Source organism: Kryptolebias marmoratus, linkage group LG8 (genome assembly GCF_001649575.2).
Source record: "Kryptolebias marmoratus isolate JLee-2015 linkage group LG8, ASM164957v2, whole genome shotgun sequence".
Taxonomy (NCBI): domain Eukaryota; kingdom Metazoa; phylum Chordata; class Actinopteri; order Cyprinodontiformes; family Rivulidae; genus Kryptolebias; species Kryptolebias marmoratus.
This window is the reverse complement of record NC_051437.1, coordinates 25,448,151-25,471,822: the sequence shown is the minus strand read 5'-3', so window position 1 is coordinate 25,471,822 and position 23,672 is coordinate 25,448,151. Positions and strand designations below refer to the sequence as shown.

The 23,672-nt window shown below is 37.5% G+C and overlaps 1 protein-coding gene and 1 non-coding gene across 3 annotated transcripts; one reads left to right on the top strand and one right to left on the bottom strand.

Moving 5' to 3' along the window:
* The first annotated feature begins 1,028 nt into the window (after window positions 1-1,028).
* On the top strand, window positions 1,029-1,100 carry trnaq-uug. Its single transcript has one exon. It is a non-coding gene; the product is annotated as a tRNA-Gln (tRNA).
* A 258-nt stretch (window positions 1,101-1,358) lies between these two features.
* Window positions 1,359-22,908, bottom strand: calcrl2 (calcitonin receptor-like 2). Of its 2 annotated transcripts, none has more exons than XM_037977037.1 (14): window positions 22,799-22,908; window positions 18,329-18,424; window positions 12,553-12,610; window positions 12,282-12,453; window positions 10,201-10,308; window positions 9,964-10,076; window positions 9,113-9,204; window positions 8,825-8,951; window positions 8,194-8,347; window positions 7,395-7,455; window positions 5,623-5,689; window positions 4,970-5,188; window positions 4,565-4,606; window positions 1,359-4,300 (listed from the first exon to the last, which is right to left on the bottom strand). In XM_037977037.1, the coding sequence occupies exons 2-14, from the start codon at window positions 18,376-18,378 to the stop codon at window positions 3,998-4,000; spliced, it is 1,566 nt and encodes a 521-aa protein (XP_037832965.1). In that variant the 5' UTR covers window positions 18,379-18,424; window positions 22,799-22,908; the 3' UTR covers window positions 1,359-3,997. The 2 variants fall into 2 exon arrangements, with proteins under 2 accessions (XP_037832965.1, XP_017266919.1); XM_017411430.3 differs by having other exon boundaries at window positions 8,825-8,954; window positions 22,799-22,907.
* Between the last annotated feature and the right edge of the window lie 764 nt (window positions 22,909-23,672).

Sequence of the window (23,672 nt, the reverse complement as noted above, 5' to 3'; positions counted from 1 at the left end):
CAGCACCCCATTGATTTCTCTATCAGCTGGCTGAATGTGAATGTATCCACGAGCCCTCGCTTCCCTCCCTAATCATGTGTACGTGTATTGTGTACTGGTTTGTAATGGGGCCGGGGGGTCAGCAGGTCAAGTGGGAGTGTTCTCCTCACATGTTAGGGATTGTGATGACAGGGATGAGCGTGTGCGCTTTAAGCTGTTGGCGCAGACTAAGCTGTTGGACTTTAGGTTAATGTAACCTCACAGCCCCTCTGTTGGAGCTGTATGGGACGAGTTTTGAAGGACTTAAACACTGATCATGTAAGCACGTTTCTGAATACATTACTGATATATCGCAGTTAAATAAAAGAGCTTTTTGTTCATCAACATAAAGAATCTTAGCTGGATGATAGGCCTCTACATATGATCAGAATAACACAGGCACACAGTGAGGGTCAAGAGTTCAGAATGTTCCTTTAATTTGACTCCCATAAATGTATGGCCTCTGCTGCCCCCATGAGGCATTCAATGTCACTGTGTAAAAATCAGTGGGAGGTTCACAAGCAAAACAAAATGGGCACACAGCGACAGCATTTAAATGTCTGTTTATCTAGATTCATCTATCGATCATTACTGGTAGTGGTAAGACATATTTTAGCTAGAGAGCTTATATGCTAGCTGCAGTTAGCATGCAGCTTTCACCTTTTTCGACTGAAGCTGAAGGACGTAAACATTACCTTACTTTCATTACTCAGTTCTTGCATACAGGTAAGCTATAAGTTGTTGATATTAGCAGTCAGTCCCCTTAATAATCAATACATCCCGTAGAAAGAAGGGGTTTATTCTACAGTAGTGTCGCTTTACGTGTAAGGTAAAATAGCTCAGAAGCAGCTAACAACAAATGGCATTTAATTTCACGATCACAGCCGAGCCTTTTATTTTTCCCACAAGTAAGCTTTATGGTTATTAATTTACCCCCAAATAATATCCACATTATGAATCAGATTATTTGTGGGGATAAAAGCAGAGACGGAGGAATGGCTCTACCGCCCGGTCCCATGGTGTAATGGTTAGCACTCTGGACTTTGAATCCAGCGATCCGAGTTCAAATCTCGGTGGGACCTCGTCCTTTTTGCGTTGAAATTTAATTTCACACCTGAATATATCATCCATATCAACTCTAATTATCAATGACTGTTACTGAAGACACATCACATGTTTATTTTTTACTTTTATCTCTGCCAAACAAGGTTTTTTTTAATTCTGATTAAAAATTCAATATTGTTTTCAAGGCTCAAACTTTGTCATTTCAAATAAATGAAATGGCTCTGAGTTGTCATCCTGCACCGAAAGGTAAGTAGAGTTAGACACAAAACACCATAGAGTGTTTTAACAATTTTATTTTCACACACTCGGTGTTATGATACAAACGTCAACATTTATTAATCAACATTTCTTTGGACATTTTTCTGGAATGTTTCTTGAACCTGCTCACAAATATGTCCGTAACGTCTGCAGTTTTGGCCAAAGTGAACTGATAATGTGTTTCGCAGAGCGGTCACATTCCCAGCTGTTTTCCTACCACAGCTGTCTGGTATTGACCGTACATCTGCTGCTTGTGGGTGAAATCACAACAAACTCCTTTTTTTTTCAGCGTTTTAGTGGAACACGAGAAGACGGTCATTGTCCATACAGCACAACTGACAGAAACAGTGTGAAATTATACCTTTTCAAAGGGATAAGAAATTGTTTTGGTTTGTTTTGTTTTTTTTTGCATTTGGACAAAAACGTTTCAGAACAGTGAAACAAACTTGTAAAAATAATAATATAAAAATGACATTGAAAGCAACAAAAATGTCAATAACTCTTTTCCGTGGTGACTAAAGGGTTTCAGCTGACAGATGAAAAATGAAAGAAATCCTTTCTTACAGTTTATTTACAAACCTGGCACACAGTTGTTCTGTTTTGTTTTGTTTTTTTTTAACAAAAAAATGTGTAGCTCTTTGTGTTTTTTTTATGTTGGTGTTCATTGTGTTAAAGCTCTGCATGTGATAAAGATTTGCTGCCTCCGATAAAAACAATTCCTGCTGCATTGTGTACAAATAAGCTCCATTGGGCAAACTTTACAGACATCTGGAAACTAAACATGTACTGTTCTCTCCCCAGATTGTTCACAGCAGAGCGGCCGACCACGAACGAAAAAACAAACAATCTCCTCAGAGTTCAGTGCTTCTGAACATGCTGTGTTTAATGTGATGAAATCCCCTGAGCCTTTGTGACGTTATTAGAGTTAATTAAGAGAATCAGCTAATCAATTCTGCATCAGTTACATATTTTGTTATTCTTTTTTTAAAATGTAATGAAGAAATTTGGATTAAAATGCATGTAAGTGTTTCCCTCTCTGTGTTGCAAAGTTTATTCTAATTTTAAAAGCTTGTTTTGTTTGTTTGTTTTTAAAGGATATAACAAAACTTGAAATGAAAACTGATGACATTCATTGGTCACAGTGGTGTATGGTTAAAGCATCCGAAGGCTCCATAAGGCAACAAATTGCACAGACACACTTACAAATATCAAAAGAGTAAGTCTCGTATTTTCACATTTAAAATTGGCTGGAAAATGTATAAAAGAAGCTTGAAAAAGACACATAAGTTCACTTAATTACAGCAATGGAACAAATTACAACACAACAAAAGCCCATTAATAAAATATTTAGTTAATTAAGTCATGAAACTGTTGCTGTTTTTGTTAAAATGTGTAAATGTAAATGCTTATATATATGCATTAGGGAGACAATGCACGCTTGATTGCTCTCCATATGATATCTGTGTATAAACAAAGCACATTCACGTATTCACTTAACCTTTAATTGTGAGTACAAAGGGATTTCTTGAGGTTTTAGGATTGGGGGGGGGACGTTTTAGGGCAGGGGTCACCAGCTAGTGCAGATACAAAGTCTTATGTGGACCCAGAACAATTATTAGATAATGATGAAAAACAGAAAAGAAAAAAAAGAACAATTTCACCTCAACCTGCTTCTTGTGCATCTGCAAAGTTTTATGTTTTTTGACAAACAATAATGAAGCGTAATGAGAGGAGGCAGAGGAGGGTGGGTACCAAGCGGGCCGAGGAGAGTACGAGATGGGCAACAAAATAACGTGCGTGGCCAAGACTACAGTTCTTTAAAGTCGTGATTTTCATAAACTGTCGCGGAAAACATTGGCTGCACAGTTTTCTGGTCGCAAACGCTTTGAATTCAGTGAAACTGAAAATTTGCCTTTTTTTTCTTGGAATTTCGAGTCACCAACTCGTCACTAAAAGCTGCTGCCCTGTGAGAGACTACGGTAGCAACAATAAAATTAACATCCTTTGCTCTAAACAGAGAAAAATAGTTTTAATCAGAGTCAAGATCTGCCTTCCTTTGTGAAGTCTCTCATATGGTTCGCAAAGTTAGGGTCAGGACCCCACTGTGGGTCACAGAACACCAAGTGGGGGGTCCTGAGAAGAGCTACAGAAATCAAATTAACCTTAAAAATGATTTCTATTGGAATATTAAACCTTAACTGTTATGAAAAGATAGAAACAGTAGTCACTGATGGATTAAGGAAAGCTGACGAGGCTCTTTGTTAAATGGCTTTTTTACAGATTTTTGTCTCCTTCAGCGAGTAACAGTCGAGGTCACAGCCTCTCACAGGCCTACTCAGTAAAACCTAAAGTGAGTGCTACAGTTATTTAAGAGCCAGAAAATGGGATTTTTATAAATACTATTAATCTGTTTATTTTGCAAAGAAATCTCTATGGAAACTTTTCTTTGTGATATTTTGGGCCTTCACTTGAGAACATTTCATTGACTTTCTCTGACGTCTAAATTTCTGTTAAATACCCTCAGGATTACTGTAACAGTAACAGCTAAATTAGGCTTTTAGTTGACAGCTGAGGTCAGGGTAGAAAGCTACAGAACGATGAATCCCCATGAGGATAGAAAAATGGATGCTTGAGTGTGTGATTGTGCCTAATCCTTTCAGATGTCAGTGGTCTCCATCATATTAGGAATGTCCACCTGCCCGTTGTTGCACGCCTTGCCGGTATTTTGCTGCCCGTTGGTTTTGTGCTGCATCACGGACGTGAGGGGACTGGTTTCTTTTTGTTGGAGAGCGGACGCCATGGCGGGATGCTCCAAGTTGGCAGTGCCGCGGCTGTTTTCCACGATGGATGAGTTGGTCTGACTGCTGAAGTGGTTGTTGGCGATCGGCGTGTCCCCCCAGCCGGTTTTCCCCCAGGCAGACTTCCACTGAACCCACTTCCTCTGAAGTGCCGTTTGGGCCTGAAAATAAGGAACAAGAACATTTTAAAATAGTTCTTTAAATATTTCCATCAAACAAAAGGCAAAAGGTGTAGTAGCAAAGTTCTTTATTAAACTATTGGTGTTTTTTCTAATAAAAGCTTTAACACATACAATACACCTTCAAAATAAAACGATAAAACTGTAAATTGTCAAGATATAAACACAATAATATCAATTTGGTAATGTAAATTTATAAGAACTTAATTTAAAATGAAATTCTATAAGTTAGACAGTAGAACATACCTCAGCGTTGCAGAAACAGAATATAATCGCCACCAGGAGTCCCTATACATGAAGAGGCATTAAATTATACTTTTGAAAAGTCAGTGAAATTTTATCATAAAAGATAAATGCAAATATTTTTATAAAACGAGTCTGCGTTGTTTGAAAATCACGAACCAGAAAAGATATTTCATCCAGTTTAAGTGAGTTATAACTGGCTTCTCAATTTTACAAGTTTAGGATGAAATATTTCAAGTGAACTACATTTGATGTTAGAATTAAATACCAACTTAATTAAAGTGCACCCTGAAAATGGGTGAAAAACTCTTCTATCCAAGGAAAAGGGGTATTAACGAGAAAATGGTTAAAGATTGTACCAATATGAAAAAATCTGTGAGTCAGATTAGCAGGCCTTTACGGTTGTACCTGAAAGTTGGAGAAGAGGATTATGAAAAATTCGTAGACGATCTGGCTGATGCGGCCCTCTGGTTTCCAGGGCAGAAGGATGAACGGCACTCCCAGCAGAGGGATCAGGATCAGGGTGGCTCTCACTGCCTTCATGTAGGCCGTGCACTCAGCACAGTGCGTCTCCTTCAGCTTGGTGATCAGAACCCGCACAATGTTCAGGAGGAAGAAAAGGTTCACCTGGCCAGAAAACAAGACACATGGTTTATATGAAGTTTAGAAGAATGTAAAAAGCAACAATTAAACAGTCAGAGGAAAAAGTCTATGACGGCATATGATTAAACATTACCGGCAGATAAGATCAGATAAGATCACCAATATTCTTTATTTTGTCTTTTTACCCAGCACTTAAAAGCCCAGCTCCAGTTTATTGACTTATTGTTGTTATTTCTCAAACTGAGGTTAACAACAGAATTAAGGCAAACAAATTCTGTTTGATTTCAGTGCATAAAAAGTTGATTTATATTCATTTTACACTTGATTGTTATAAATATTGTATCTGTATCAGTTGGATTCTTATTTGTCTTTATGTCTGGGATGATTTGTATCTTAGTTTTAAATTAATTCAATATAGATTTGTTAATAATAAATAAAACATATTTATTGATACTCACCAGCAGTGCAACTTGGATGGGTGCGTGTGTGATGTAGACGAGGTTCGTGTGTACGCTGATCCAACACCTGAGGGACACACACACAGAGGTTTGGAGGTATTTCCTTCAAGCTTTTGAACGTTCAGCATCATGGATCAACTCAACTGTTCTCTAAAAAGAAACTCATCTTAAAAGCTCCCATAAAGTCTATAAAACCTTGCTGAACTTCACATGTCTTGAACCCAAGTCTTCTTCTTGTGATTGATTTTTTGTCATATCTGTCTACAGCATCTGGCTTTCTATACCTTTCATTTCTTGTCAACATAAAACACACCTATAATGCATTAAAAACAGGGTATAAGGGTGGTTACCCCTTATTTGCCTTAAATTGAGGCTACTTTTTGCAGATCAGTGGCCTGCCTTGTTTGGATAAAACTAGTAAACTATAAAGTTGTTTGCAGGAATATGTCTCAGTGAGAAGTTCAATTTTGTGGAGGATATCTGTGTCATGCTGACTGCTCGAACTCTAAATTGTAAAATAGATCAACCGTATCATTTCTTAACTTAACTTCAACTTTAAATCCTGCTGGATTTACTACACCTCAGAAGAGGAAAGCCAAGACTCCTTTAATCTTAACTTTTTGATTTGCAGTTCACAGAAAATGTCTAATGATCAGTTGCGTAGCTCAGTTTACTTCAGGAAGAATGACTTAATAATCGCTGACCATTACTTAGAGCTACTGACGTTCTTTAATTTTATTTTTCACAGATGCAAGATGAAAATTTCAAGTTTTCATTTGTCTTTGAATTCACCACCATTTGTGTTTTTAATTTACATTTACAGTAAAGAAGCTAAGGAGAAATCATTTTCTGTAAAAATGACTAATCTCTTTTAAAAGATTTATACTTTCTTTTCCTGCATGCCACAATGCCACACTAATATTACTTAATGAGGCTGATCAGTGACATTTTTCCATCCATTTTATTTCCTTTTCAGGCTCAGGGGGAGATGGTTTTTATCTCTTTCATAGATCAAAGAGCACAGGTCACCCTGGAGGTCACCAGTCCATCATACAGCCACATAAACTCAGACAATTCACTCATACACAGTGGCCAATTAACCTAACTTGCATGTTTTTGGACACATAAACTTTACACCGGGAGACCATGTAAACTCCACACAGAAAAGGGCCCAGGAAGGAGGTGAACCTATGACTCTCTTGCTGCTAGAAAACAGTAGTAATAGTATTAGTAGCAGTAATTTGTATATATGTAGCACTTTTCAAGATAAAAATCACAAGGTGCTTCACATCCAAATAATACAAGATGCAAAGAAAGATAAATTAAAGTAAAATGAAAGTAATAAAATAAGCTCAAATACAGGGGCTGTGGTTGCTCAGTGGTCAGTGCAGTGATCTCTTAATCCTGAGGCTGCAGGCTCCAGCTCAGGTTGCATCAGGAAGAGCATCCAGCATGAAACAATTGCCAAATCTTTCGTCCGAGTTCGCTCTCTGTGGCCACCCCGGAAGAAGGGAGCAGCCAAAAGAAAAACAACAACCAGCCAGAAACAGGTTAAACAGAATGCTACACAAATGCAAGTCTATAAAGATGAATCTTCAGCTGGTTCTTAAATAAATCTATTAAATTCACAAAAAGGGCACAGAGTTCCAGGGCATCGAGGTGACTAGTCTGACCAGTTACATCACTGTTCAGCCCCTGATCAATGTCATTAATTGACTAATTCTCGTCAACCTAACAGATCAGAGGAGCATCAGTAAAATTACAATTCTTACCTATCGTTAAAGTACAACCCACGGGCAACTGCATAGATGACTGCAGGAACGATAGGGAAACCTTCGAAGAGAAAGAAAACAGGTAATGACGACTTATAAATACCTGGAGAGTATAATATCATGAATTAAACACAACCAGAACATAGAATAAAGAGTCAAAACAAAGAAAACAGAAGGTTTTTAGAAATAATGACACCTCAAAGGTCATAAATAAACTAGATTAGGCTTTAAATCATAGGTGAGTTGTAGTTATTTAGAATAGTAACATATAGGACACACCTCACGTTATGTATGTGCAGGAATACTATAGATAAAGGTATAAAAATAAGAGCCTTTTGGAGACATTAAAGATTTGTGTTTTAACCCATAAAAGCTGATTGAATGAGGCTTCACAGAAAGGCTGGATGACAGCTTCTCCTGAAAAGCCCACTTATCAAAGGACAGGTACATTCAGTTGTCAAGGTTACATCTTTGTGCTGAATTATGTTGAAAATTGATGCTGTCAGTGGAACAAAATCAGGCTAAAATACAGATAGACACGTACTGCAAATGTAGATCATTTTAAACATTTAGAGGTGTTGTAATTCAAGGAAACATGCTGAAGCTTTGAAAAACTCCAAATAAACTAAAAAAAACAACTTTTAACAGGTTCATTGTCTGCTTTAATGAGATTTAAATATCTATATTGTAAGAAATAGTATTTATAGCCTATTTTCACACACTCAGCATTTAGAGATTTGTTTGTGTGAAGACACTAGTGCTGGAAGAGATGATAATATATCTTAATTACCAAACCTACCCCATCCCAGGATGTAGTACCAGAAGAGCTGCTGTTCCTCAACAAAGACAGCCACTATGATGAGCGTGTGGAGGTAGATGCCTTCACATAGCATCCAGAAATAGTTGGAAATAGTTGTATACTGATTTAGAACAGCCAGAACCTTACAGCTTACCTGACAGAGACAATAAAAAAGGGAAAAGACACTAAAGAAACTCAATATTCTGTGAAAATGAAGTGTGAATGCTGAGAGCTGAATGACTTTGCTGAAATCTGCTGAAGAAGCTGAAACTGAGTTCAAATTAAAATCAGCAGAACAGTAGCTAAAGTTAACAGAACCATAACTAAAGTGAGCGTAATTGATGCTAATATCAGCAAAACTGTAGCCAAAAGAGGCAAAACAAATAGCACTTAAAGCTAAAATTGGCAAAACTGTAGTTAGAATCTAAAAGTAGCAAATATCAGTAGCAGGCAAAAGCTAAAAGTAACAGAGCACTAGCAAAACAGTTGCTAAAAGTAGCAAAACAAATGCTATTATTAGCAAAACTGTAGCTAAAAGAGGCTAAACAGACAAAACTAAAGCTAAAATCAGCAGATAAAATTGGCAATACTGTAGAAGAGACTGTAAAAGAAGCAGAATTCAGAGGCTTACAGGGTTGCTGGAACTTATAGTCTTGTTATTGGCCACAGTGACTGAAAGAAACATTATGGTGACGATGGAGTTCAAGATGAAGGACAGGAACGTGTTCTTGTGGAGGGAGATCCTCTGGCAGCTAAGACTACTGTAACAGACAGAAAGATCAGAACTCAGACATCAACTTAACTTCACACTGTTTGAATATCAGTAGTCTTGAGCTACTTTAAAACCATTTAATTAAATAGTTGCTGAAAAATGTGAATTTATACATACTTATTGTTGTGTAATTCTTACTTGACTCACTTTAGAAAGGAAAAGATGATCAGGCTGATGATTAAGGAGATAATAGAAAGACCGTGACCCACCAAAGACAGATAGTAGATACTCATTGCAAACTGCAGGACAAAAATTTACGACAATTAAAATTACTCTCCATCATTTGTTATTTTATTTAAAAATTAAAGATTTACACCATCATAGGACAGCAAGTTGCACGAAAAAGCTCAGCAAGCAGAAAGCAAAAGAAAAAAAGTATTTTGGCCATAAATTTAGATGAATTGACAAAAATATTTAGAAGGCTAACTTAGTGTTGTATTGCACCTTATTTTTGAAAAAAGACAAATCAAGGCATGCAAACGTGTTCTGCGAGCCTTTTATCCTGCAGGGGTTTTGAGGAATTCTAACTTTAGCAAAGCAAAGAGGAACAAGCTTGTTAGCTATAGATTATCGTCACTGGTGTTCATTAAAGTGTTCACACGTCAGTATAATAAAGTCAAGACTGGACTTTGGTCAGGTTAAGCTGCCCAAGCTCATGCAACTTTTGAGTATCCGATATCAGCATCTGTCATTAAATCCTGTTGGGTTCTGACCTGAAGCTGTTTTAGGTTTTGTTTCATTTTTTTTTATCATGAACTCAGTGTTGAATTTCTTGCTTCCAAATTTTTTGTATAGAAAGTAAATAAACTGGACCAGGGGTGCTTAGAGAAACAGCATCATGCTCGTCATGCTTTTATGAACGGACTCATGGTACACAGAGATCTGCTAAGAGGTGTTCTGATTTCACAAAATGTAGCCATTGAAATTCAGTCAAGAGAGCCAAACTAACTGAGAACAAAAAATCAGAGACACATTAGTCTGACAGCATGACATTTTACCTTGAGTTTTTCTTTGGTGTGGGTCTGACACAGTGAGTAATTACTCCAGACTCTGTTACTCTCTGGGTGGTGGAACCACTGGCCATCAGGGTTACACACTTTGGACACTTTTTCTGTTATAAGATATAAATCGTTCTTGAACAAAGGCCCACTGTACTGAGAGTGTTAAATCTACTTACCCAGTTAATACAAAATAACATTTTCTGGAAATATGCGTTTGTAAATTGAAAGCCTCACCAGAGGGGTCGAAGTCGATAAAGTATGTAGGACACATCTGCAAGGCAGTCCCTGGTGGTGAATCTCCCCAACAGAGCCAGCCGTCCCACGTACGGTTACAGTACGGACCTGCAGAGGACATGGCATTTACACTTCACTGAGTGTGTGAGTGTGTGTGTGTGTGTGTGTGTGTGTGTGTGTGTGCGTGTGTGTGTGTGCGTGGGTGTGATTGAGAAAGTCTTGAACGACCTGTTAGCGCTTGGTGTACGTGTTGTGAATGACTCTCAGCTTTTAGCTCAATATCTATCAGATTTTCTGAGGTACAGCCATTTCTGTTTAGGCTAAGGCTGATTAACTGTGGTGGCCCTCTTGAATTGGGTTGACTTCAAAAGTTGTAGATGTTCAGAATATAATTATCTTCAGAGTTTCATTGGAATCAGTCCAGTAGTTTATGAAATATTTTGCTAACAGACAAACAGGGTTGACTCCGTCAGTTAATGTCGAGGTTTTAAGCAAAGATTTTGCACAAAGTGTTGAGCTGAGGCTCGACTCTGTCATTTTTCATCCTAAGATGATCTTAGTTTAAAAACTGAAGTATTTATTGTTGGACTCGTATCTTTGTTGAATCTGTGTGACATGATTCCACCACCACAGGAAATTGCACAGTCGGGGATTTATTAAATCTTACGTAACACACTCTGCCACAGATTGCTCTCGTGATTTTATAATATGGAGCTTGCACTGTGTGTGACATTTACAGGTCCTTTATAGTTTTTAAAATTGCACCGTCTGATCCTAAAGTAAACCTAAATGTTTAAGAAAGCTTTCAGTAAACAATGTTACATTTGTTTAATATTTGCTGTTTGCAACGGGAACCTTTAAACGCATCACTTACTCCACCTTCCAACATGTTACAGTGTGTGCACCCACAAGGAGCAAGAGACTGAGAAAAAGCTGGAGAGGAAGTCAATCTGAAAGAAAGGAAACTCGCCCTTTGTCTCCTTCTCAGTCCACGCTGCTCCCATTTATTGCCTTTGAAATGTTATTTTGTGCAGCGTTTCCCAACATGCCGCTGTGTGTGACCGGGTACCAGCAGGCTTCCGTCCATTGTTGACAAGTTCTGTTAGTGCAAGCTGTGGTGAGATGCAGTTTATTTAAATATAACACACCATTGTTTAATGGATAATTTAAATTATTAATCCTATCAAATTCTGAAAGTTGCCTGCCAGTTTCAGCTGTTTGTAAATATGACCACCAATCTTGAGAACGGCTCGAGGGCCCAGAAAGTTTACTTATTTAATAAAACTTTTCAAAGAAATCATCTCACTCTGGAGTGTGGAACTCCTTTCTTTGTGTTTTCTGCAGGTTATTCAAAGTCTGAAGGTGAAAGGGCGATAATGTAAATACTGGGTGATACAGCTCATGAATCAGTGGGCAAATTTTAATGAAACTTTTACAAAAGAAGTCATTGGGTGTATAACTGGAACTGATTACTTTTTGTCAGCCCAATTCAAGATGGCTGCCACAGTTAATCAACCGTAGCTATTGGACTGAACTCTGTGTAATATCTCATGAACCACTGGACAGAATTTATTGAATCTCTCAGATAGTAATCACTTGATGTACAACTGATTAACATTTAGAGTCAATCAACTTTAAGATGGCCGCCATGGCTAATCCACCTTAGCATACATAAAGAAGGCTATAACTCGATAAATTTTAGAGATACTGAGCTAACATTTAGTGTAGTGTTTGCTGAGAGTCACCCTCAGTTTGAGCTGTAACAGATTATGCAAAATCTTGCAATATCACATGATTGTGCATAATATAATTTACAAGATTTGACCAAAACAGCTATAACTCAGTCCCTTCTCATCACAAGATGATCTTAGTCTAAAACTCTGGTATGAAAGGCAGCGGGCGATATGCATTCCTTCAAGGAATGCTAGGCTTTAAATTTGTTTATTTATTTATTTCAATTTAGCCTGACATACTTGAGATAAAGTAACTTTTTTAAAAATATATATTTATCATATTTACACAAAAACTTCATCTGCCTTCCACAAAAAATAAATTATGGCCATACATATGAATGTTCTCACCATTTTCCATTTGAAGTGGATCTGTGATCATCTTCAGGTAGCACTCAAACTGGGCCGCCAAGATCTGATGTCTTGCATCCCCAAATAAGACCGATATATCGCTGAAGTTCTCCTGCAACTCCTCCGTCTTTTCTACCGTCAGCAACAACTCGACATCCTGAAACTGGGAAACCTGGACAGAGATCATATGTCCATCACATCACACTGCCACAAAGTCCTACGAGTAATTCAAGGCACATTATCTTCCTGAAATAAATAAAGCTGTGCTCACTTCTGTGCCCAGTGCCAAGGATATCATCAGTGTGAGTGTGAGGCTCCTCCACATGTCTCTAAAAGTGGGGAAAGGACAGAGACAAAGTCACACATGAATTATTTAAAGCAAGGTGCACGAACACATAATACACATCATTAGGTTGTGCTGTAATATATTAAATGTAAAGTATTTTTATAGATGTAATTTTGTAATCCAACCTCAGGTCCTTCTGATTTTATGATAACACTGGGTAAAGTTTATTTACATTATGTGTATTTTCTCATCTATGGGGACAGGAAGTTCATGTTCCAGCAGTCATTCCTCTCTGCTGTCCACTCAGGGTCACGGGAACAGATGTGTGTTTATTATTATTATTTTGGGGTAAAAGGGCAGCAAATCCCCTCTGAGATTTCAAGTTTAATGAGCTGCCCAGTGACACAACAATCTCCAAAATGTACATGCAGCACTAGATGAAATGCATTTTCTGTAAAAAAAAATGAAGTGTAAACGCCAAGTGTTAAATTAGTTCACTGAAACTTGTTGAAGAGTGAATTGTTCAGTGAATTATTCAAGCTAAAACAAGCAGAGCAGATGCTGAAATCAGCAAAAACTGTTGCTAAAAGCTAAAATGAGCAAACCATAGCTAAATGCTACAATTAGTAAAACTGTAGCTAAAAGTTAAATATAGTTCAAATGTAATTAAAAGTAAAATGTAACAAATGCAACTGATATCACTTTTAATCTTAAATACTATCTTTAAACACTATTTCTAAATGCAGGTAAACGAGCTACAAAAATTCTTTGCAGCTGCCGAATATTTAATCTTAGCGTTGTGAGAGCAGAACTTATATATTTAGTAACTACTCTTACTTTGAAAGATACACACTTATATGATCATACTTGCCCCCATCAAGGCATGTCAATGAGTACAGCACTTTAATCTGCAACTGAGTGTGTTTGGACTGTGGGAGGAAACATGGCGTTACAAATTACACAATGACATCTTTTCCTCTGAACTCACGTTGGAGGTTCTGCCAGTGTAAGTGTGACACACAATAACACAAAACATTATGATCTGCGCTTCCATTCATCAAGAGTCCAACAATGAAAGCTGTGCCGTCTGTTATGAGCACCAATTGTTAGGTCATTATGAACTCAAGATACAACATCTTCACATATTGTGTCATGTTGGCAGCCTTTGGTGTGCTCTAGTGTCGCCCATAAATGCTACACAAGGTCCAGCTGGAACAGCAGGATTTCTCACTTTTTATCCTTTTCTTTTTGTTCTTGGTATGTCTATAATGATGGTGATGCTAAGTAATGTTACAGAGATAATAAAAACAAAAATATTGAGACAGAAAATTGACGTAAGGCACCTTATCACAGCTAGACTCCTTTTTAAAAACTGTCTGCACAAAATGAGGCCGCAGGGCTCACTGGTCACTTAGTCACAAACACTCAGAGTTCGATGATGCTGCAGTTGAAAATTTGAGTAATTTCTTCCAATATCGAGTCAAGTTCTATGAAACCAAACTATTTGCAATAAGCAACACAACCAGTTTAGCTAAGTAGGCACCTTTAGGGCATCAACAGCTCTCAAACTACACCAACCAAACGTCTGAATTTCCTTTGCATATATTTTCTGCTTTAGTACAATTTTAAATCTCCCCAACAGTCACGTTCAGTGTCTCTGCCCATTACAACATTCCCACACTTTCTCTTTTAGTGTTACCAACAGCAAACACGATTTACAAATGACATGTCGGTCATTGTTGGTATCTGTGTTGATAATTCCTCCATAGTGCAATATTTTCCTTTAAAGGAGCCCTGATTCTTTCTCTACAGTCGTGTTTAGACAATCTGGGGACAGTCATTGTCAAACTGGAATGCATGTCTGGTCACAGCTGTGGAAACAAAATGGAGCCTCAAGTTCACCACATGGAGGAGGCGCACTTTCTTACCAAAGCAACAAAATAACAGCAGAAAGTCATCAACGACTGCAGCAGATTGCTATTAAAAATAAATAAACGAGAATGAACTTTTTATAGTGCCATCAAATTTTTCACTGCAGTCAGAGAGCTTGAGGTTTGGGATGTTTCACTGGATGTGTGTTCTGCAAGGAGGGTGGAGGGGATGAAAAACATGCACTACTCTGATTAGGTCGGCATGGTACATTACAAACAACTATATTTGTGAGTGGGCAGATGGTTGGATGGATAAATGGATGGACAGATGGATGGATGGATGATTTCTTTTAAAAATCTATAAATGGTCTAATGGTCAATCTAGAAGGCTTTGTATAAAAAAAAAAAAGCCTAATTGACGCCAAAAGATTGTTTGGTTTGACCCAACGAGGAAAAATACACTTAAAGGCACATGCAGGAGACATGGAACAATTAGCTCAAATGAACCAGAACACGACCCACATCCTACATGACAAACAGCTTCCTCCCCTAAGGCCACATGTACAAGACTGCAGAATTCAGTATAAGTTGGGTCACAGAAAATTTAATCTCAGACTCCGGAAATGAACAAAACTGAACCGTCTCACACGTTGGTACCTAAAACCTGGTAAACTGATTTAAATTAAATTGGACTTATAGTTCATTAATGTTTACAATATAAGAATAAAGACTGTCCAATTATGATCCTCCTCCCTCCTTTAAGCTGCCTCTGCCTCTGTAAATCAAATATGATCGCCTACATTTCCCAGAATTCCATGATGATGTCTTCCACATGAAGGTCATTTATATGTAAACAGAGGGCTGTGTGGGCAGGAAAAGGAGAAGTGATTTAATCAGCAGAAACATTTGACAAGACCTGTAAGACGGAGAGAAGACAGTGCAGCATGTCTCACCGCCTCACTGCATTCCGCTCTTTTGAGGTAATAGTCGGTTTAAAAAAAAGAAAAAAAAAAGGTGGCGTCTCTGTAAGTCTTGCACTAATTTCTGCTTAAAATCACAGAGGCATGACCTTTTAGACTTTAATTGTTACATTAGGTCAGTAGCTCAACATTAGGCTGAAAACGGTGCCTGGTTTCACTAAAACTAAGTTAGCTAACAGAGGATGAAAAGTCAAAAACAGGAGAAAAAGAGAGAAAACATTCAAATGTATAAATATTGTAACTATTAGCTAACAGTATTGTAATAATATGATATTATAAAAGCAGTAAACATTTATATCAGTGAATATGATTTGGACATTTATGGTCAAATCTCAATAAATTTATGTTTTCAACCTTAATATATGACTAATACTCCAAATATCTGTTCATATGTCTGATCAAAATGTTTTACGGCTTTTAATTGTTGGTGGGTATTTGCTATTTTTATGTGAAAAGCTTTAATAATCCGAGCACCTGATTTAATTTTATTCAATCATTCCTGGAATCAAAATCAGTTTGTGATTTAAAATTATTCTTGCTTAAAAACATCATCATATATTCAGCACTAAATAAAACTTCCATCTATGAACTTTGAGACACAAAAAGAGTTTTGAAGTGTTTTAAAAAAAATACTGATGAAATTTTTCTTCATCAAATAACTGATCTATTTCACTGATTTTCCTGTTTTAATCATTTTTATTGTGTATTGTTTGTTTTGATTCTTGATTTATTGCTTTACTGCAAATCTTTAAAACCAAAATCATTAACTACTTTATTGTTATTGCAGTTTTTCCAAACTTTACACATTTTTTGTGTTGTTTTGTTGTCTTTTATTGTTTTTTTTATTTTTATGCCTGGTTTGTTTTTGTTAAGCACTTTAATTTGTGTTTGACAAGTGATATAGAAATAAAGCTGACTTCAGTTATTCACAGGAGAAAAACAAAATACATAGGATGAATAAATTATGAGGTTTCGTTTTAGTATTCCAGGCAATCACCTTCCTACTCTACGCCCATGTTTGCTTAACTATTGTAGGCCTCAATTTTTTCCACATAACTGTACATGTTACTATAACTGGTTATAATTCGAAGTAATGAACTCTAAATGTTGATGTTTTGCTAATTAGGCTTATTTTGCCTTTCACCCTTTAAAATGAACTGCAGATGCTGCTGTGTCTTAAAGAGAGGTTTAGCCTGAAGGTCATTACTGAGTCATTTGGAGCAAGCCTTCTGTTATTAAATTAAATGTTTAATGTTTGTGTTTCCATTTGACTTTGACAATAGGTTGACTTAATTTTTTCTGCTATAATTAGATGCAGAAGCATTTGGGAAGCGTTGAAAAATTCCAAACACTCAAGTTCAACTGAGGGATAAAAACACAACAAAGACACAGAAATAAAAGCTTTCAGCTTTCACAGCTGGCAGGAACACTTCTGTTACTGTCTTCTACAAAAGTGGGAAAAAAATGTCTGCATAATATAACAATGTTGCTGTTAAGATAACTAAAACAAATACTGTTCAGAAGAATAATTGCAGGCAGCTGTGCTGCAGATGGGAGTGGTAGAGATAAAATTAAAGAAACAGAAACAAGATGGAGCAACAACATTTATTTCAAACTGAGCAACCAGAATCTAACAGTTAATTATGGGGAACTGGTGCTAGTCCATTTTCTGTTAACTGATTATTCTACCTCCAAACTATGTGAGTCTGTATGTGTGTTAGCATGATCAAATTCTTTACATAAAGTACAAATACGGTTCATACAAAAGAGGAATAACTGTCTGCAAAATGCTCTGAAGAAAACTAAAATAGCTAGGTATTATTTCTCAATAAACATTATTAATATCTTCATGTTTACAGCCTGGAACTAATGATGACCTGGTGGTGGTGATTCAAGATGATTCAGTTGGAATTCAAAATGACTGATAAGGAAAAAATAACTTTCCTTTTGGAAAAACGTGGTTTGACTGAGACCCTGAGGTTCCCAAACCTGTTGGCATCTTGGTCATGGTCCTCAACCTGAAAAATGTGGAATGCTCCCTCCGGGTTGGGGATGAGTCTCTGCCTACCGGAACAGTTCAAGCATCTCTGTGTCTTGTTCATGAAATAAGTGAAGGAATGGAGTGGGAGATGGATCGACGAATCGGGGCCTCGTTCTCAGAGCTGAGGGTGTTGTTCTGGTCTGCTGAGGTGGAGAAGGAACTCCCGGTTTACTGTGTTCCAACGCTCACCTATGGACATGAATGAGCGTGGTCAGGCTCAGCCTTCAAAACAATGTGAGGAGCTCCATCATACGAGGGGTGCTCAGAGTAGAGTAGAAGTTTTCCGAGCACATCCCTCTGGAAGGATGTCCCAGGACAGACCCAGAACTTGCTGCAGGGATTATGTATCCTTTATGGCCTGGGAATGGATGGATATATGGATGGATGGTTTGATTGAATTTTTAAAAATAAAATGCTGAAATCTACAACATATATAAAAACTATCCTTTTTCCGCCATTTTGTGGTGGCTTGGCCCAGTGGGTAAGGTGGTTGTCTTCCAATTGGAGGGTTGGGGTTCAATACCCAGCCCCTGCAGTGTGCTGAAGTGGCCTTGGGCATGACACTTTGTCTCATTCAGCTGCATAGTTTTGGTGGTTTTAGCTACCAGTCTAGATTCAGCTTTAACTTTACAGAAGACGGATCTTTACAGTTTCACAAGTTCCCTCCGCTGAGTTGCTCTTATTGACTTCTGTAAAGGTCAGACTGTCACAGCTCCTTCACTGAGCTGCTCTCCTGGGACGGAGAAGTACGTGAGTTCTGTTTGTGTGTGTGTGTGTGTGTGTGTGGTTCATGACGGTGTGCAAACGCTCACACATTCTGTATATTTGTTTGCATTTCATTTGGGGGACACCAGAAAAGCAACACAAACCGTGTGTATGAGAGGGAAGGTGGAGGAAGGGTGAAGGCTGTGGAGGACATGATTATCTTCACTTGCACTGACTTCCTCTCTCCTCTCAGCTCTCCACTTTTTAAGGGCCCAACGGGTTAAAAATAAGCCATTGTCAGAGGAACATGAAAAACACAGAAAAAAGAAAGAAACTTTCACCCTTATAATTCTTCACCAGCAAGTCATTTAATTTGTCATTTAATGCAGTTTTGCTGAAATCATTTGCCTGCTGCTGCTGTTGAAAACTAAAAAAACATTCAACTTAACCTGACTACACTGTAAATATGCTACAAAATACTGAGAGCCTTAAAAGGTAAAGACTCTGAAAGACACATAATCCTGTTATGAAACTACCACAGGGCAGGACTCTCTGAAGGGATCTCTTGTGCGGATGCTTTAAATGCAATATTTAAGTCAAACATTTAAAAAATATAGGCCTATATAATATCTTTCTTAAAAAAAAGTCTAATACAAATTACTATTGGGTTTGTGTATTCTGCATTTGATCTGTGTTGGTTGTTGCTAATGACTGATGGAGGATCTTTAATCCCGAGTGTATACTTTCCAGTGCTTCTGAGTTTAACTTCTATTAAAAATGGTCTCTTAACACAGTCTGATCCTGTGAATCACTGAAGAGTCGGTACCAGGATTTACAGCCACTGAGCTGTACATGTACGCTATGAGTAACTACAATCTGACTATGTTCCCATAGTCAGATTCAAAATAGCCTTTCCACTTTGGAGCATCGCCACGACGTGAACCTCCTTTTCTTTTCTTTTCATTTCATTTTTCATAAGTCTGTAAAAGCAGCTTAGTAAGGGCAGAATGAAAAAGGGTCTTCTAACCAACCGAACACAAACTCAGCCATGAATTACAGGCCCAGCATTCCTTGAATACATATCACTCACCACCTTTCATGCCAGAATTTTAGACTAAGGTCATCTTATGTTGAGAAACGACGGGAGTTATAACCATTGGGGTCAAAAGTTGAAAATAACATGAGCCTTATCTGATATAATCTGATCAGTGTATGTGTATGTGTTGTAAACGACTGTCAGCTACCACCACACCAACTTTTAGCTCAATATCTGCTAGAGGCATTTTTGTGTTTTCTAAGGTCAGTTGGCTGTGACGGCCATCTTGAATTGGGTTGTGTTCAAAAGATAATCAGTTAAAGATATCAACCCAATGTTTACTTTATAAAGGTTTGACTAAAATCTGTCCAGTGGCTCATGGGATATTTTGCTAGGAGACAGACGGAGTTGAGTCCAATAGTTGAAGGCAAAGTTTTAAAAAGAGATCTCCCACAATCAGTTAGAGCTCAGAGTAAAAGCTGAGAATCAGCCTCAGCTACTACCACACCAAATTTTAGCTCATGATCTGTAAAATTGATTGAGCTATAACTGTTTTCCTATTTACTATGATTGCTTTGCTGTAGCAGCCATCTTGAATCAGGTTGATTCCAAACATTAATCAGTTGTATTTGTCCATCGAGTGATTAATTTCTGAAGGTTTCCTTGGAAACTGTTCAGTGATTCATGAGGTATTTTGCTAAATGTACAAACAAACACAGACATGGGCAACAGGCATTATCTTTCCATCTTTTCATTTCAGCGATAAATAGCTGAGAGCTGAAGCCAGGAATAACAACCGAAAAAAAACAGAGACTGTAATGAAATTGTTAGTATGGCAGCCTGACATTCTTCTCAAACATGGTCAGCTTGACACCATCACAACCAAAATGATCGACTCTGATTCTGTTTCATTCAGTTTTCTACCCATCTTCCTGAGATAGAACATCTCCCTGATGATGGTCTTTATAAGCACAAACTTTAGCTTGCTCTGTTTTACATCTTGCTGCACAAATATGTATATAAAAAAGATAAAAAATAAAGTAAATATTTAATTTCCCTATAATTTCTCGTCATGCTAAATGATTTTGACAGTCTAGTTACAACTCCTGCACCTCTGCAGCCATTATTTACATACAGATAGCAACCCAATATATCAGTTATCTACCACTGAGGCTAAAATAAGCTCAAGGTTTGTTTTTTTTTTCACTAACTTTGACAGAGAGCGGAGAGGGTCTCGTTGGGTTGCTTGTGTTATTGAAAACTGGACAGCGAGCTGGGCGTGGGTGGGGGCGACCAAAGCAGCGGCCAAAACACCTATTAATATACTGATAGCTTCCTGGCAAGAGCAGGCTGTTCCAGTAAAAGACACAGAGGGACACTGGCTGGAGAGAGGGGAGGTGGGGGGGTGTAAAAGTTTCCCACGAGCATATGCAGAGTCAGACTCCAGAGTTCAAGAAACTGAGGTATTCAAAAGTCAAGCTCGTCTAAGATCCGTGTCGTGAATGTGAGTATTCTGGTTTCAAGACTGGAAATACTTCACTCAAACGGCTGAAGATTCGAAGCACACCAAGCTAAATAATAAATGCCTCCTACCGTGACAGAAAGAGCTGCTTTCAAAGTTTGAAGACACTGAAATAAATTGAGCAAGTCTTACGCAGAGTGTATAATATGTTAACGGTGCGTATAAGGACCTCGCTCTTATGCGGTTGTAACATGAAGTCACTCAGACTAAAGAGAGCGAATCCTCCCAGTCTGTAAGGAGCTGTTTGGTGACTGCTAATGTGCATGTAGACGCACATGAAAATCACCTGGGAGAAATGCAAATACGAAGGAGAAAAATAACAAAGCATTTGTCAGCACATCAGCTCTGCAGAAAGCAATCTTGAATGTGCTCATGTACCTCAATAAACAATAACTTTACCCAGGGTCAAACGAGAAGGTGGCCTATTTTAGTTTGTGTGGACACGGGTTCAGATTTTACGCTGTTGTTTTCCTAAATGTTCATTTTTCCAAATGTTTTATGTAATTTAACTACTTCTGCATCCTTTTTGCCATTTTAGCCATTCATTATCCAAACGTTCAGCTCATTCAGGCGATGGGGTTGCTATGACTTTTGTTTTCTGTAACTTTAATACTTTTAAAAATATCTAATTTTATTTACAAATATTTTCCCAATAAAAAATACACTGAGATCACATCAGTTCCTTCAACAATGTTGTTCTCTTTAAATTCTATTTCAGCTTACTTCCTCTGTTTGTGTCTTCTTTAGCTACCCTTTGTAACTTTTGGCTATTAGCTAGCCTTTTACTGCATTTAGCTTTTAGCCAGCTTTTGCTACTTTCAGCTTCTAGACAGACTTTTGATGTTTTTAGCTACTGTTTTACTACTTTTAGTTTTTAGGGGAGCCTTTTGCTACTTTTAGTGAGAATTTCGCTAATTTAGCTTTTAACTACCGTTCTGCTACTTTTAGCTTTTAGCTATTGTTCTGCTAATTTTATTTTTTTGCAACTTTCAGCTTTTTTGTAACATTTTGCTTGTTTTAGATTTTAGCTCATTTTAGTTTTAGGTAACCTTTTGCTGTTTTTACCTAGCCTTCTGCCTCTTTTAGCTTCAAGATATTGTTTTGCTACTTTCAGCTGCATTATGTTACTTTTAGCTTTTAGCTGCTGTTTTGCTACTTCTAGGTAGCTTTTTGCTACTTGCAGCATTTAGCTAGCATTTTGATACTCCTGGCTTTTATATAACATTTAGCTTTTTTTAGCTTTTGGCCTGTGTTTTTATCCTTTTAGGTTTTAGCGTGTTGTGCTTCTTTTTTAACCTTTAAAAGCTCAGTTTCAGCTTCTTTAGCAAATTTCAGCAAAGTCATTCAGCATTCACGCTGCACTTTTACAGAAAATGCAATTTCTTTAGTTATTCATCAAAAACTGACACCTTCAGCTGTTTTCTGATTGTTGTGCTGTTTTAAATGGACCTTTGTGGGTTTAAAAACTGCTTCTAGCAGAAGTTGATCACTTGAACTGTAACTAATGAAATAAAGCATTAAATCACAGCCATCTTCATGATCAAATGTCATCCTGCCGGCTTCCTCTGAGCTCACTGATGCTGACAGACGACTCATCCTTCATCTGCCATGTTTAACATGAATGGAGATTATCACAAAGGTACTATTCTATTCCAATCCTACGCTACTTAGAAATGCAATAATAGAAGCAGGCAGGAGCCCAGCTGTGGGTGTAACCTGTTCCCAACCTATAGGACTTCCAGCTACACACAGAAAAAAGCAGTTCCACCCCCCATAAGCTATTTACATACTTACATTTATACTTTTATTAGACATCATAGTAAATATATTCCTTTATTGGTTAGATTGGGGACATAAAAGTTGCATTTTAATTCGTTTATTTACAGTTTGAACATTTTAGCTGTGCTTAGGTTATTTTCTCACATGAATAAAGCAGGATTGCATCTTGAGATTTAAATATGGGCACTTTTTTTTTTTTTTTTTTACAAGACTGCTGTACTTTCAAGTAAAGCTTCACACCAACAGCAATAAATCAAAGTTGAACTATTCCATCGGGAGCTGAGATTTGTGGCTTACCTTTTTCTCTGAGTGAAATGTCAAACTGTTGTTTCCTCCAAATAACCCAACGCTTGCATGGTCCGAACGGAGAAGCGTCTCATGCTGCCTTTCTATGAACACTGACCAAGCCCATCCACTCAGCTGCAGCAGTCAAGCCCAGCAAACTAAACGCACATTTCCTGTAAGCACTTTCAAAATAAAACATGTCGGAACTGAACAGGATTTTGCATTTACTTTGTTGTTTTTAAGCACTTGGGGGCGCTATTACAGTGACTTTCCTAGGTTTGATTTATTTTTCTTGATTAAAAAAGCATTACTTATAATGTTTTATAGGTTGTTTATAATAAGATTTTTCAATCTTCACGCCTTTACGTTATTTTTTTTTCAATTATGGTTTCTATAACCACAATTATAATAAAACAACGCCATCTGCTGGTCGCAGTTGGATCACAATCTGCCAAACCTAATAATTTGATATCACTCAAAAATGTTACAGATTTATTGTTTACAGACAGAAGTAAAATTTTGCTGCTTACCAAGTTTTCTTCACTGGATGCATAGTTTAAGGGGTCGTGAAGCAGTAAAATATTTATTATTAGTTGGGTGAACAAACCTTTTTAAACTTATTTTTAAGTCTTTTTGTTATGTTAATTCCGTTAAATATTAAATATATCTCATTTGATAACCTAAAATATTTTCAGAATACATACACGATAACGGTTTCTTAAAAAAAAAAAAAAAAAGTCTTCCTCAGAAACCGGAGGAAGTACAGCGTCAGACCTGTACAAACCCAGTTCACGTAAACGCATCACCATGTTTACTGCACGCCCATTGGTCCATCCTGACTGCGTTCCCGTCCAATCACAGCGCGAAGGCAGAGTAGCATGCGCCC